The 16,647-nt window shown below is 40.6% G+C and overlaps 1 protein-coding gene across 1 annotated transcript; it reads left to right on the top strand.

Moving 5' to 3' along the window:
• The first annotated feature begins 802 nt into the window (after nucleotides 1-802).
• Nucleotides 803-16,600, top strand: LOC125889648 (LIM domain and actin-binding protein 1-like). Its single transcript, XM_049577688.1, has 10 exons — nucleotides 803-937; nucleotides 3,910-4,049; nucleotides 5,362-5,407; nucleotides 9,125-9,529; nucleotides 12,687-12,741; nucleotides 13,036-13,133; nucleotides 13,645-13,723; nucleotides 13,909-13,940; nucleotides 14,054-14,187; nucleotides 14,336-16,600. Exons 2-10 carry the CDS (start codon nucleotides 3,931-3,933, stop codon nucleotides 15,417-15,419), a joined length of 2,052 nt encoding a protein of 683 aa, XP_049433645.1. The 5' UTR covers nucleotides 803-937; nucleotides 3,910-3,930; the 3' UTR covers nucleotides 15,420-16,600.
• Nucleotides 16,601-16,647: the final 47 nt, after the last annotated feature.

The raw sequence follows: 16,647 nt of genomic DNA, 5'->3' as shown, positions 1-16,647 counted from the left end.
TTAAAGGTATAGCTTCATTAGCTGACATAGAAAACTGGACCAATGTGTTTTCCTTTGGTTGGCTGGTCTGTAACAGTAAAACCTTGAACATGAAAAACTAGTTCTTAAACCACACTTTTACTTTCACTCTTGGTCACAACAGAGTTCTCCACATTAAAGCCACAATCTTCCAATTCTCACCACACCACCCAGTTGGCTTTACAGTATTTAGAAGGCAAATGTAATGCAAACATCCAATGCACCATGCACGGCCTATTTCAGATCCCATTTACAGTAAATAATGCAAGACCTCACAAACGCACTAGTGTTTGAAATTTTTCTGTTGGTGTGCAGGCACTTAGCTAAAATGAAACCTGTGGTGAAGCTGTATGACACTTGTTCCTACATTGTCACCTTTGCTTTAAGAGCATAAACATGTCTGAATCAGCACATTGAGCTCCATTTTATTAATAAAAGGTGCTATATAATGTTTAATGTTATTAGTAGTATTGTTGCCTTTACTATTATTATTATTGGTATTATTATATTATGAAATTTAGCATAGTCCCTGCAGATCCAGTTCTGCTCTATTGAAGAACCCTGAGTTGTTCAGTATGCCTTCTCACTCTCTCTTGTCTCCCTTCTCGTGTTTTCTCTTCGCACGAGAAATGAAAGAGTAGGTTTGCTTGTTCTCAGGAATTTGGGTGGGTGGTATGCAGGAGCACCACGCGCCCTCGCGCGCGCTCACACACACACACAAACGCACCAGGTAGAGGTAATGCAATACCTAAGGTCATTGGTGCATAAACATCACGTGACCCAGCTCTTCCACTCCCATGACACTTTTCTGTACACTCCACCTCTGTCTGTCCACACCGGGCGGTGACGCAGAGGCAGCAGCGAGTGTCAGGTGTCTCAAGGTTTCACAAAAAGAGTGACTCAACGGAAGTTCGGACAGGTAAGACCAAACTCACAGCAAGGACGTGGAAATAGATGTAAATAACTCGAGCTAGGCCTGTTTTAGAAATACCAAATGTTTGTATTTTGACAAGTCGAGCGAGTCTGTTTGTGTTTAGATTGAGGCGGTGATTTTTATATTAACGCACGTGCGCTTATAGTAGTCTGTCCTGCTTTCAAAGGACTTTCTGTCTGTCGAGATGTCGATGCTAATCTTGTCCAGCTGCTGAGTCTGTACTGTCGTCCTAGGTTGTCACTTTATTTTCATTTGTCTAAATTTACATGTAATTTTTTTTACATGTAACAAACTAATATGACAGAATATATTTAGTGTATCGACAGTTTGGCTTTTTGTGCCACCAACAGTCTCCAAGCCCAGTGTCACACACCTGAAATTAAAGTTCTTCAAATACCATGTTAGCCTCTGAACAGTGCCAATCTTCAACATCAGTGATGTGTGATTATTGTACCGCCTCAGTGCTTATTGTGTTTTGTTGTTGTTTTTTTTTAATAAGAATGGCGTCTTAGGTCAATCATGCGTCAAGCAATGCGGACTCCTCCTTGCTCATGAGTCATTGGCCCACTGTATCTGACAGTGTTGTGGTTACTTGTTGTTAAGAAGAACTTTCCTCAAGCAAGGGTTAAAGGTCAGTGTCCACCTTTCACTGATAACAGGTGATGGAGATAAAGGTAAACGCTGGTGTTTAGATGATCAGATTTCAACAGCTCATATATCAGATAGCGTGTAATGGTTCTAAGGCTCTGCTTGCAGTGTATCTCACCCTTGGCTGGAGCTGGGCCACCATTGTTTACTTTTGTTACCTTTGTTACCTCTAATTAATAACGATTTACTTACTGACCTGGCTCCTAAAGGTTTAATTCATCATGCAAGGAGGAGCGGAGGTAAAGCAAAGAATCCTTGGGGCAATGTGAAGCTAGCACAGCAATTAAAAAGAAATTAAATTCACCTGTTGTCATACAAGAATGTTAAAATGGTCATTAATAATACTGCAAACTTTACCTCTAAATCCTATGTCTGACCTGGTAGAAGTTCCAATAACAAAAGTCGAAACAAAAACTATTACCTGTTGGACTTATAAAGGTTTTTGCACGTGGTATGTAGGGACTTCAGTGTGTTTAACTTACAAATAATGGTTTGTGCGCTTTTTATTTGGATTTGAACAGTGACCTACATTTCATAATCAGTAGGGATGGTTTGCACAGATAAAATGTTAACATTAGCTTCTTATTCAGTGCTGTAGTGACAATTTTGTGTCTTTAATCTCAGGCTTCTAAACCAGATAATTCAACAGAAAGTCAGAATGTAAATCATAAGATTGTTTTCACATACAGGAAAAACACACTATAACCCCACCCTATTATTTATTTAAATCACAAACATTTCCTGCTGTGTACCGGCATCGATTTACAGATGACAGCTCTGTTAAGCTTGGCTGTTCTCTTTGTGCACTTGTGTACAGCGAGAAGAACTTGAGTTTGGCTCTCAATCCATGTCATTTTTGAATGGACTTCTCTCATTTGTTTTCTTCTGTTGCTCTGGCTTCTTTCAACAGTTTAAGGATATGCAAAAGAGGCAGATTTGTGACTCTAAAGGCAGTGCACCTGTGTTATCCTTGTGACAGACTGGTGGCAGACCTGCCTGTCATCCAATGCGTGTTGGCTTGGTATCCTGCAAAATGACTCACAGGGCAGAAAGGAGAAGTTAACGAATGATTTCAGCATAACATTTGTGTGCTTAAACCCAGATACCGATTCAGCAGAGACTATACACAGCACAGTATACAACTGATCTATAGGCAAGGTAAACTAACTCGCCCATCAGGCTTCAAAACCTGTAGCAGCAGCAAACAGCCCCAAGCTTTTCAGATGTAGGAAACCTAAGAGGAGTGCTTCAGCAGTGTTGTGTTGTGTATGTTGTGTCCAACCGAACTTTGCCTCTGCTCATCTAGACACACTAGCCTGACAGTAAATGAAAGTAATTGCAATTAATTATATATAATTACACATCATTATATAAAATTACGTATTGTATTTATTTCAGTGGGTAACACTGTAGGTAATGCAGTCAGGAGTGTCAGGGCTGTGTTGCAATTCAGTCAGTCCAAAGTCCTCACACTGCTTGTCACCCATATCGTATGAAGTGGTGATATAATAGGTGCACCTGAGTGAAAAGGCCCACATAGTCAGAGAAATTATTATTGAGTGTAGCTGTAGCTGCGCACAGTGGTGATTTAACCACATGGTTATGATATACTGTCTCAGCACTAACAGGGGGATTCATGGTCTGACATTAGGATGTCTCTCCACACACAGAAACTGCAACAGACGCTCATCATCCATCTGCAGCACGTATTTAAGTGTTGGTTTGTCCGAGTGAAGATAGAGAAAGTGTGTGCTATGCAGTGTGGTTGTGGGACACTGCTTTTGTCTGGTCTTTTGTGAGCGTTGCCCATGGCGGGTTGTCTTCTCGTAATGATAATGTGCTCACACTCTTGTGCCTCCATCTTGCAGTCATGCAGCATGAGCCGGAGTGCAAGTTTGAACCTGTCGGTGTGTTTGTTTGCATGCATAACTGTATGATCGCATATACAGGTTACCACTCTTTGGTATGTGTGTGTCAGGAAGGGGAGGTCTGAAGAGGTAAACTGATGGAGAGCATGGTACAAACATGCAGATCAGTGATCTCAGACAGCAGATAATTCCCGTACAAGCATAAACCTGGACTCTGGCACTGACCCTCTGAAGAGTCTGTACACGTTGAAATAGTTTTGTCATGCCATGCTGTTAGTATGGTGGTCTCACTCACCTGGTAAGAACTGAGCTGATGGTTAAAGGTATGACTGAAGTTCAGTTTGCTCCGGTAAAGGTTTGGGATATAAATTAGAGGGGAAGAGTCACTGTATGTGTAGTAATAATGAACATTGCTAATTGGTGGCTGTGTTTGTCTTTCAGATATTCAGCTAGCTGCCAGAGATGGAAAGTGGTCCATTTAATCGGCGGGCCTGGGCAGCACAGTCCTTGCGTGTCACTGCAAAGGAGCTGTCACTCAGTGGCCGAGGGAGAAACAATGCCCTCGCTGAACGCTTCTCCAAGTGAGTAACAACTGGTTTTCACTCAGTTTGTTGTTGATTTACACCTGTAAACTATCTGTACCGCAAGAAATGAATGCTAGATACATTTCTAGATAGAGCGATCATGTTTGGCCCACATGACTACCTCTTGATCTGAGAGGTCCCATACTGTAAAAAGTCAGATTTCCATGTCTTTTTTAATATGAAGCAGGCAATGTATATAAATACTGTGAAAGTATTAAAACGCTGAAGCCACAGAGAAATGCACACAGTCTGTATTCAGAAATTGTGACTTTAAACAAGCTGTCAGGAATACTGTGAAGTTGTGATGTCACAAGTACACTACATAGACCGTTTCAAACTTGAAACATAAACATGAATGGGGCCCTTTGTATTTCTTGTTGGAATGTTTTGCATTGTATGTGAGTGACATCAGCTGTCAGGACGTAAACATGAACCCAAGCTGTTGACTAGTAATGCAATTCCAGTGAAACAGTCTAGAAAGATAGAAAGTGCCGCTACAGTGTGTTATAGTCATTCCACTGGCTGCACAGATGGTGCAGAGACACCGAAAGCGCAGTTGTGGAAGGAAAAAAGAAAAACATTCACCAATCAGTGCAGACTGGGCTTTTTTGAAGGAAGCTTAAAGAGACAGTCGGTAAAACAGAGTGTTTCAGACAGAGAGTAAATACAGGTGTTCTCAGGCAGACAGTATGAGAAAAGTAAAGTGTTTTTTGACCATTAAATCATGTAAATGTGTTCTAGTAGAAACCGAAAACACAAGTATGAACCTGTAAATGAGCATATTATGTGACCTTTAAGGACACTGCCAGTCAGTGTTTAGATATTATGTTGAAAAGACTTTGGACAAAATGTGTGAGTTCTACTTAGGGCTGAGTTAGTTCAGACTGTTGCTGAGTCTGCGTGTGCATTTAATTTCTGCAGCCAGAAAAAAAATGATTGCCCTTTTTTTACAAAGCTGATGATGTATTAAAAGTGACTTCTCAATATTTTTATGATTTATTGTTGTGAATAGTAATGTGCTTGTTTAAAATACATAAATAATACTTCTTCTCAATTTGTCATTTAATCTAAAAAATAATACTACCCCCTAATAGTGTAAGAATTATAACAAAAATGGAAGTGAAACTATATCTAAAATAAACTTTTAACAAAGTAAAATCTGAAAATTACAAAAAAAAATCTTTGTTTCACTGTGTACAGTTGTTAAATGACTTGCAAGGCTCTTGACTGAGGAAATGCCACGATCCTTAGAAAGTCTATGTTTTTGTTTTGCATCACCAGAGGTCAGTGTTGTTTCTGTGTCTCTCAGGTACCAGAGAGCAGCTGAGGAGTCAAGTGCAGAGAAAAAAAAAGGAGTAAGTATCTCTCTGGGGGATGCTTGAGACATTTAATTCAGTTTAAAGACATTTCATGGGATTTATGAATAGTAGTGTGTACAGCTGCTCCTGAATTTGATACAAAACAAATCTAAGTTGATGTTTCACATATGAAATCTGAATCTGTGATGCATTTTGTTTGCAGCATTTTAATGGGCCTCTCCTGGCAACCCACATGGTTAAATGAAGTGTGTGTGTGAAATGTGTGTATGCTGCATGTTTGGCTTCATTTGCTCAGTAGCTGCTGGTGGTGCTAAACTAATTATTGAGCACACACACACACACTCACCATGCCAACACACTGTCTGGGCCAAATGTCTTGTCTTGCCCGACCTCTCATTGGCCACTTGTTGCGATGGGCCGGCTATCAAACCCATAATCCCACTTCAGTGTAATCCCCTTGCAATGCTCTTTGTGGATCCAACTGTAGGTTAGCTGCTTTGTCAGTGTGAAAGACTCATAAACAAAACAGGACTGAGATTAGATGAGTAACTGATCAGCCAACACCATGAAGAAATACAAGGTAATGTTTCTGTGGATGTGCTGTATGAAATGTGGCCGTTGTTTACCAGTGTGTGTGAGCCAGCTGCTTTAAAGGCTTGTTTGCTTCTATAGTCTTTGTTTAATGATCTGGCTAGTGATGTAAAAGACAAGAAGGTTTTTTTATTCAGCAGAAACGTGATTTGAATGTAGTGTTTGTGAAAGAAACTTTCCTGCGTTATTTACTTTCATGCTGTGTTTAAAGAACAAAACTTGAAAGATGGTCTGAAGGCAAAGTTCTGTCCATGTTCTGTTGACAGGTCATCACTGATGAACATTTCAGTGTGAGTCATCATAGTTTGTTATCATTTCAGGAACCAGTAGTATATGAGGATATGAGCTGATGCCACTATAAAAGGAATTTGAAAGTGTAGTTCAAATATTTTAGGGTAACACAAGTTTGAATGAACAGCGCAAAAGACCATCTGTCTGTCTGTGTGTTAGGGGGTGTGTGTGTGTGTGTGTGTGTGTGTGTGTGTGTGTGAGGGGGAGTTGGGGGAAGGGGGTCTTTTTAAACACATCAATGAATGATTAGTTCATTAGATAGATTACATAGATAAAACATTAAAAAAAAAGTAAAACAAAATTGCGTCTCAAAAAGATTTGTTGCTTTTCTCTTGATTATAATGGGGGCTTTGAAACTCTTCAGACTCTGGTATCCTGTGAGCTGCATCTGTGATTATATAATTCGCTCATTTATTATCCATAACTGCTTATCCTGATACAGGGTCGTGAAGTGGGGGTTGCTGGAGCCTATCCCAGCTGACATTGGGCAAGAGGCAGGCTACACCCTGTGCAGGTAGCCAGACTATCACAGTGCTGGCACATTTAGACACACAGCCATTCATGCTCACAATTTAAAGTCACTCATTAACCTGACCTGCATGTCTTTAGACTGAAAACCCATGCTGACACAGGGAGAACATGCACACTCATCATCAAATTTAGGGATAAATAAAAAAATAATTGTGAAAAGAATCAGAGAAATTAGTTTCATCTACACCGTTCACTCCTATTTTTATTTCATATACTTAACTGGTTAATTGGTGTTTGGAAAAATGGACATGTAATGACAGTGAGTAGTAGACTCACTGAATGTGGGAAAATTAAGACATACTGTTGAAATTAAACACATTTTTCTTAAGACATCTCAGGCTCTTCATCAGCTGTTTTGTAAATGGATGAATGTTTTCAGAATGTACTTGTACCTCTTTACACTAAACGAAAAAGAAACATATGGAGGTGTTGTTATTAAGAGGTTAACTTATTAAGCAATTGTTTTACTGGTTTGGCCCACTTGAGATCAAATTGAACTGTATGTGGCCCTTGACCTAAAATGAGTTTGACACCCCAGCACCAGTGATCAAAAAACATGAGATGGGTTTGGCACAGCGGCCCATCTTTGCAGGATCTGGTTAGTTCAGTAAGAAATATGTTGGAAAAATCAAGGCATATTTATCCACGAGTAATGCTAATGCTTATGCTAATATGCCCGCTTTAAGACTTCCAGCAATCAAGTCAGTTTCATCTCCAGCATGTACGGGATGCAGTTGTATGAATTTTAAATTATGTTAAACAAAGAGACTCCCAATTTTAGTCAGTTGTAGTTAAGGTAACATTGTTAGGAGATACTTTTAAAACTGAGAAATCTATATATAAAAAACTAAATAATAAAATAATAAAAACTAACTTCAGTCATTGGAGCTCATTTTTTTGTGGAACAACTTCCCATAGAATCTGACCTCCAAGTAGTGTTTTGAAATTCTGTGCTATGTAGACACATTTTTTAGTGCTGTTATCATCCAAAATCATTTGTGGGTGGAAAAATGTCAATGCTGTCATGCTGTCACAGCAAATAAAGAGTTAACTTTTCCCTGAATGTACCATTTCCTGCTCTGGTTTCCTGGGTATTCTGACTCTCTCTCTCTCCCTCTAGCTCTCTCTCATTCACTTTCCGGGTGTTAAAGGGGCTGGACTGATTCTCACGAGCAGATTTTGTCTAGCTGCTAACATCTGGGAGAGCTCTGTCTCTCAACACACTGACCTGTAGAGAAGGACCAACCAAAGGACTCACTTTTCCCTGCTGTTAAATTGTGGTTACAGCACATTTGGGTACTCCAACGAAGTTGAAGAGGTTTCTCCTTTTGTCTTTTTGCTAAAAAACGGGAACAATCTTGTCACTGTCCAGTTCTCTCCGCTCACCCTGGACTTGCCTCACAAAGAGAGTAATTGTGTGTCAGTTTTTTCAGCACTTTGGGGGTTTTGTCCCATTTGTTCAGTTCTTTATTCTTATGGTCTGATTTCTTTCTTCTTTCCTTTATTACTATTTGTCTGTCTGTGTTTCTGCATGGTCATTTAACTTCCTTGTTGATGTACCAGATTTAGTTTGATGTTCTAATTCACAAAAGTTGTTGAGTCTTTTGACTAATTTTGTGTTTTTGTTTGTCATCTCTAATCATCATCTTTAAATTAGGTTGAACATAATTTTGTGGGGGAAAATGTGATTTTCATAATATAATATTGTTTAAGTGTTTCCCACTGAGCTGACCTCAGCTGGAGGCTTGCCTACAAAAGCTCACAATGTTTTTGAAGATTTATTAGTTGATTAGTTTACTTATATGAGAGTGATTTATTCACGTGTCCACATCCTCTTTCTTCAACGGATCATTCCTCTTTTGTAATTAAGGAAGTTCCTGCAGGTCACACAGCAGTAGTGTTTCTCCCGTTGTTCTGTTTGTTGCTCAGCATGTTTTATTGTCATGAATGGCTGAGTGGTGAACAGAGCACCCCTCAGTGGTTTTTTGGGAAAGGTAAAGTTGTCGTGTGAAAAGGAATGCAGCCTGCTTGCACGGCCCTGTTATCTTCATTGTTGCCTTCAGCAGCCGCAGCAAAACATCTTCCTGGACCAACTTTGAACAGCTGTTCACCTAATCTGTCAGTGAAGCCAAGCTCAGAGTCTGGCATTTCCTTTATTCCATCACGCTGGATTGGGCTTTAAGCTGTATGTGTAGCACTGTATGTTTGTTGCCAGATAGAAATACTTTTAGCCTACAGATAGAACAAGAAGAAGACCAGAATCTGCTGTTGCTTTTGATTGGCAGTGTTTGAGAAGTCATTTTTACTTTCAACTTTTAATCTCTCTTGTCTTCCTCACAGTCTTCTGAGAGTGTGTCAGTGTCCTTGCGGTCTGGCAACCTGAGTGCTCTGAAGAAGCGCTGGGAGCAGCAACAGGACAAGTCCTCTTCCATCCCACCACCTAGCCTGTCCAGCTCTCGCCACAGGCCTCCTGCTCTGTCCAGGTCTACTTCCATCACTGAGCAGAGTCCTCCATTAAAGAGCCCCGGCCCAGCCAGTCGCGTCCAGCAGCCCGCAGCAGCTCCAGAAGCACCCAAAGGTGAAGAGCAGAGAGGGATGGACAGGGATGAGCTGACGCACCGTGAAAGACCTGAAAAGCTCGAGCAGCAAGTCCCCACCAGCCCCTGTGCCTCGTATGAAAAAGCCAGAGTGCCACTGAACAACCTGAAGATGAAGTTTGAGAAGGGAGAGGACACCATGGGCAAGGTAGTTACACACAGATCATTTTCTGCTTTGGCAGCTCGTTCTTCTGATACATTTGAGACAATCACTACATTTACATGCACAAAATATTCCCTTTTTTTTTATTTTGGTCCACATGGAAAAGTGACTGGAGGCGCTTGTGCCATTTTGTTCTTTGCCTCAAAACAGGATTTTTTCAAAGTTTTCCACCTGTGGCTAGCCTCCGTCACATTCCTTCAACCATCCGACCAAAAGTTCAGCATTGTGATATTTGTGCCTATCCAAAAACCTCAAATATCCAAGTCTTTCATAATGTTTAAAAGCAGATGTGTCGCTCCTGAACAGAAATGTGGGCTTTCTTTGGGGCACGCATCTCTACCCCACAGTCTTGGAATCTCTTGGCTATTGGGTTTGTACAGAACTGACAGTGAACTGGCGAGAGGCTATGTGTCACAAATTGCAGTAAAACCCCCAAATGAGATGCATATTTTGAATATATTGTATACATGTCCAAAGGATGCTCCTCAAACCAGAATAACAATGGCATATCCCACATGTCTTAATCAGGAAATGCTTCATTCAGAAAAAGGCCTTATTCATAATATACAAATTGAATATGCTGCCTACATGACCTGTATCAAATTCAGATTTGGAATAACAGTGGAATATTATTGTGCATGTAAATGTAGTCACTGTGTCATAAACACTTTAACAAGCACTAGGACTTCCCCTAAATACATAGTAAGTATACTGTTTAGGTCCCTACAAAACTGGCACAGACGTTGTCAGTTTGTGCATATGTTCAGCATTAACTGAGACCATATTAATTTGCACAAATAGTTTGTGAATGAGGTTCTCGGCCTATTCTTTTCGCCAGCTTCGACAGCTGTGCATCTATTGGCCTTGTTTCTCAGGCATTAACTGTAACCACAGTGTGGATGGTTGAGATTTACTGTACTGATGTTGGTCATATTTTCTGAACTCCTCTGAAAAAAGGTCGGAATGCCTTTTGCATGTGGTTACTTTTATGTTGCATAACCTGAAGCTGATTTAATTAGCACCTTTTGAAGGAACTCTCAACCACTTAGATCCTAATTTACAAGGTTTGTTATGCCCTAATTATCCTGCCTTACAGCACATCAAAAGTAACTGATACTAAACTGAACAGAACACAGTAATTAGTTTATTTCTATTGTGAATCTGGGACTATGTAATTAGTTTACTCGTGTAAAAGAGACTGACCATAATGATATTTTTTCCCATTTAGCAATAACAGTTTAAGTCAACCTGTCTTTGACTGGTGATACTCAGTGCTAAGCATAGCTTTGGATTTAAATTGTCATGTCCTTTATACTCAGTTTCTTTTCAGATGTATTCTTCCTGAAGTCCTCTGTTCCCTGTATTCTTTAAAGTAGTCTTGTTTTACCTTGATTCAGGTCCCGACTCTCCCCCACCAGTTTCTGTCTCTCCCTTTCCCTCTGTCACAGTGTCTTTTTCGCTCTGGGCCCAAAACAACAAGCACTCCACTCCTCACCTTCCATAACAGAGGAATGCAGGAACATTCCTGACCCAGGGCTGCTTCTTTCTTCAGAGGATCACCTCTGTGGAGCTTTATTTCAATTTTCATTAGCCACAGTGTGTATCCTGGGCTTTAGTTGTAGGTTTTGGTGTATATGTCATATTGTGCAGTCTGGTCTGCATGCAGCCATCACCACACCACTGCATGAGTTAATATATATAATCAGATGAAAAAGACCACAACCCTTGTGTGTCTTGAGATTTTACTTAACTTGCACTCTGTCACTTTTGCTGGTGTCTCCAGCCATGGAAGTTGTTGTCTTTAAAAAGTGCTTAACAGTATGACTAATGCCGATGTGTCACCACAAGGAAAGAAGTAGTGTAAAAGTCACTGGTGAACATTTACAGGACAAACAAGGAGTGTTGTAACACTGGCTGAAAAGGTTGAATTTATTCAATAAGTAGGAACCCATGCCCCTGTCCAGCTGAAGCTTTGAGTGCTTTATAATGCAGTTGGTGTGTGGATTTAAGTAGCTGAGGAAGATATGTGGCACAACAGGACTCCACAGTCGCAGTGAGGCAGCCTGAAGGAATGGGCTATTTTAATTGGCCAAAACTCTTTTCCACTCATGTGTGCAGGATAACTGCTGAGAGAAACTGTCTGGTTTACTCATTATTGTTGGTGACACGTGAGCGTGCACACACGCACGCACGCACACACGCACACAAAGCTCATTCTTTTAGTGAAGTGCAATGGAATAGTTTTGGTTATTTGGACTGCAGTTCAGAGGCATGTTGGTGGCTGTCCTTGCAGATACCTGTCATTTTTCTGTGAAAAACAGAGGTCAGACTGGTCAGTGGTAATAACTGGTTACTCTCATACTAGACCTGGTTTGTCTTCAGTGAGGTGTAGCTGAGATGGAGCCTGCAGTTTGGTATTTGGGACATATGTTCCCAAACACTTTGTTATGACACTATGTCATAATAATTTGGAAATCTGTGGGTTTGGCTAAATTTTTATACTTTTATGAGAACACAGCCAACTCATATCTTGTATCTGTTTTACACCGAGGACTCAGGTTCTTCCCATGTTTCTCAACACAGTATGAACCTGTGTGGGATGCTTTTGTACCAGTCCTGATGACTTGGGAAATGTGTCCATGTGCGAAACAGGATAGGCCTCACATACAGGCTGTGAAACCTGTACTTAACCATGAATACCTGAATATTTTTGTCTCAGAAAAAAGGTAATGAGACACAAACTGAACCACCTTTACAATATGCTGTTTCTACAAAAATCTATTCTGCACATTGCTGAAAAATTACAAATGATAGAAGTAAACAATACTGACAAATAAAGTGATATTTTCTATGTAGGTCCACTTTATTGCATCAAAATTCTCGTTGCAGCAGTATGGTGGTCTAAAAAACTCTTATCAGATATAGGAACATAAATTCAGAGTTAGCCTTTTAAGAAAGTAAAAAAGTTTTAAGTAAAGTTTGTTTGGCTGAAAGAAAGAAAGAGAGTAAGGCTCTGTAGATCTGACAATGTTGCACTTGTAATGACAAATATAATGATTGATACATGCCATTAACTAATCAGTTTATAGCTCCAGTTTTGTAAACAGGACCTCTAATTCCACCAATCATTTTACTCTTACAGGGCGGCAGGACAACCCGTCGCAGCACTTCATCAGAGGACATGGACCAACATGGCGGTAAAGACAAACATGCGCAAACACACTCAGCCCTTTGAATAATTAAGTGGGGTTCTGTACTTATCAGTGGGTGTGATGCAGTACACAGAATTAAATTAACTGTCATCTCCTAACCCCTAACCTACAATCACAAAACTACTGATTTACAAGCAGTTTTGTTTTCCGGGAACACAGTAATATGTGTCACAACTGGATCATGAATAGTAATTCTTAATCTGAAGAACAATCATTTGCTGTTAAAGTGAAATGCAGTCACAGTCAAAGTATTAAGTGTGATCATCTGCTCTGCTGTAGGTCTGTCTGTGCCCGACAGAGTGTTGGAGTCCACATCCATGAAGGAGAAGATGGCCAAGTACCAGGCTGCTGTTTCCAAACAAGGCACCACTCGCTCTGTGAGTTCATGCAATAGAAGCTGATTTCAGAACAGATATAATCTCTCTAAAATATACTAAACCTTTGTGATATATATTTAGAAGTATGTCTTTTCTAAATGAATGAAAATTAAGAAATTTCCCAATATTTCATAAGGATAATTGCTGTGAAAAAAAAATCATGTATAGGTTGATAATAGTATTCCCAGATTAATGGAGTTTGCCCCGACATTAAAAAAATAATACATTTGACATTTTTAAGACAACATGATCTGAAATAAGTCACTTCTCATGCACCAGGTTTAAAGGTGGTAGTGAGTGAGGCAACATTGTTTACTGGTAATGTACGTGTCTTTTTCCACAGATCTAGCTACTAACATTACTGCATGTACATTGTTTGTTGTCTTCCTTTTTCTTTAATGCCTTCCTTCCTTCCTACACCAGAAAAAGGAAAAACACACAACAGTTCATTATGTAACTGCGAGTTGACAAGTGTTTGCTTCCCTCTTTTCTTTTACTTTGTTTCCTCCAGGGTTTGACTCCAGAGGTGTCTGCTCCAAAAACATCTGCACCAGTAAATCAGAAACACACTTCTGCACCGGAGTGCAATGGTGAGTCTTCATGGATACGTTCATGTTCTTGATAAAGAATCGCCTGTAATATAAAATGTGAAACAGAACATTAACCACAATATTAATATATTCAGATTACTCTGGCACCCAAAATGAGATACAGTTTGGTTGGACTGACCTTTTCAGCACAGTGACTGATGTTTTGTATGTTTGATCTGTTTCAGGGGAGAGCAGCGAGCAGCCCAAAGCATCCAGGGTGAGTCAGTCATCACAACAAGCAGGAGACATGCATGACTCATAGAAAGAAAAGTCTAATTTCAGCTTGTGTTAATTGTTATTTATGGATGTATGTGACTGCTGTGTGTTTAGAAGTTCAGCCCACCGGTGAGGGAGACATGCATCGCTTGTCTAAAGACGGTGTACCCGCTGGAGAGGCTGGTGGCCCTTCAGCACATCTACCACAAAAGTTGCTTCCGCTGTGTTCACTGCAGCACCAAGCTCAGGTTAGTCTTACACTGTCGCACATTTCCTGGAGTTTCATCATGTCTTTTGATCTGATTTCTATTTTGAAATGCCTCCTCAGTGGCTGACTGAAGAACTCCGAAGAGGGACATTTGCTAAATAATATCTTTTGCTACTCTTTATTTCTAGTCTTTTGAACTATGCCTCTCTGCATGGTAACGTCTACTGCAAGCCCCATTTCAACCAGCTGTTCAAAGCTAAAGGCAACTACGATGAGGGCTTCGGCCATCGGCCTCACAAGGAGCGCTGGGAGCCTCGAGCTGATGGAGAAGAAGGTGAGGAAGTGGTGACGCCGAAGGAAAAAGAGGTACCAGCATTGGTGACACGTCCAGCTGAGAGTATCTCAGACAATGAGGTAACTCCAGCTGTGGAAGAATCCTCACCGGTTAAGGTTACAGACCTGACTGCCTTACTGGAGACACGTGCTCAGACACATGCCAGGTCTGAGGAGAAGCTTGAGTCTACAGAGAAGCCAGCTGAGAAACGTAGGCTGAGAATCGCCTGGCCTCCCCCGGCTGGTGAGCGCCACTCTGTGACAGAAGCACTCAGTCCGGTCACGGAGGGAGTTTCTTCGGGCCGACCCTGGAGAGCCAAGTGGCCCCCAGAGGACGAGGTGCCATCATCCTTCCAGAGCACAGAGCGGGCTGAACTGAAGAGCCTGAGGAGGAGCTCTTCTCTAAAGGAGCGCAGTCGGCCTTTCACAATTGCAGCTAGACCCAACCCCGCAACCAGCCTGGGACCCAGGGAACCTCGTCGCCCCCTCAAATCCTTGCTGGAATGGAGAGCATCATTTGAGGAAAAATACCCATCTGAAGAGCCACCCAAGGAAAATAAGCCAGAGCCTCAGCAAGTAAAACAAGAGGAAAAGAAAGAGAAGACGATGCCTCAAACACCCAGCGAAGATGCAGCGAAAGCAGCTGAGGCCATCTCAGAGGAGGACGTGGAGACTGAGCAACAGGAAGAAAGAGTCAAACAAGAACAGAGAGGAGAGGCAGCAGCAGACAAGACGGCGGTAGATGGAGGCTCTCATAGAAGCATCTCTCCGGATATCTCACCATCACCCTCTCCACCTTTACAGCCAAAACAGAACCGCGCCTCCCAGGATGTAGGCTTCTGGGAAGAGGACAAAGAAGGAAGTGATGCCGAGGAGCTGAGCGCAGAGGATATAATCAAGAGGAACCGCTACTATGACGAAGAGGACTCTGACTCATAGAAACATCTTTCAGTCTCATTGTCACGTCCGTCCACCATGTAACACTTGGTGTACAGTTTTGTTTGGTCAGTTCATAGGTAGATTATAAATGTAGTTTTGCCATATTTTATAGTGTTATAGGAGAGATGCAACAATGTGGAATAGGTATGTGTATGTGCATTCATGTTGCAATAACTGCCTTTAATTGTCAATTAAATACAAATATTTGATTTTTTTTTTTTTTTACAATTTAATTATATACTGTAAAAAAATTAATGCAGCTTTTATATGTCTCCTGATTATACTGGAAGGTGGGCCTATATTAAATTGAATCATCTCTTGATAATTATATGCACCATCAGTGGCGTTTTATTTGCAGGTGGTGTGTCCGAAAACCATTATACTATATGTGGCACTTTAAGTGCTTTTTAATGACAGGCAGTGCCCTTGTGCTTCAAGCAAAGCAGTCATTATGTGTATTTTTGAATGCAGGAAACAGTGACGTATCTTCCACTTAGAAAGCACACACAAGTACTGCATTTTTAAGATGTTTTTGCAGAGTAAATGTCTCGGCCTTTTGTTTATATTTTTACATATTGCCTCAATTTAAATTGTAAATTGAAGAAAAAACAAACCAAATGACAATGCTCTGCAGAAGGTTTAGGCAAACCAACATTGGTTTTGTCTTCTCTCTGTGTCAGTGCTGCCTTTGTGTTGTGTATCAGAGAAATTAAAATGACTGGAAATGCTGAACTACTATAGACCAGACAATATGCAGTGTGCTGCTTAATTGAGCCTTTATCTTCTCCCAGCATCTGAATACACAAACAGATGAGCCAGTAACAACACTATCCTGCAGGGGGCTCTCTGGTTTGATAAAGAATTTACCTGCTCCTGAACTGCTCTAATCTCCAAAATAAAAGGAGAAAATATGATCAATCAAATACAACTAATCAAGGTTTCTGCTGATAGCTATTCTTTCAGTATAACATCTCAATATGTGTAATCTCATCGGGCCTTCTGGATTTGTGTTTAACAAATGTGATCCTTTTTATATGGTATGTAAACACTTTGTATTTTAATATGTGCCGTGGAATATATGTTTGCACTGCAGAATATATTTTAATAATTTGTATAATGACACATTGGGCATTACAGTCTGAACTGTTGTTAAAAACAATTAAAATGTATCAATAAGGAAACACAGAGTTTGCCGTTCATCTGGATTTTTACTTAACAAATGAACAGC

The sequence above is a fragment of the Epinephelus fuscoguttatus genome, linkage group LG1 (genome assembly GCF_011397635.1).
Source record: "Epinephelus fuscoguttatus linkage group LG1, E.fuscoguttatus.final_Chr_v1".
NCBI lineage: Eukaryota > Metazoa > Chordata > Actinopteri > Perciformes > Serranidae > Epinephelus > Epinephelus fuscoguttatus.
This window is presented reverse-complemented; position numbering and strand designations above follow the sequence as displayed.

Excerpts from the sequence above, each read along its gene's own strand:
- LOC125889648 (XM_049577688.1), top strand. The coding sequence starts at position 3,931 with ATGGAAAGTGGTCCATTTAATCGGCGGGCCTGGGCAGCACAGTCCTTG. Across the intron at positions 12,742-13,035 it reads GGACATGGACCAACATGGCG|GTCTGTCTGTGCCCGACAGA; the intron begins GTAAAGACAAAC and ends GCTCTGCTGTAG. Across the intron at positions 13,941-14,053 it reads AGCAGCCCAAAGCATCCAGG|AAGTTCAGCCCACCGGTGAG; the intron begins GTGAGTCAGTCA and ends CTGTGTGTTTAG.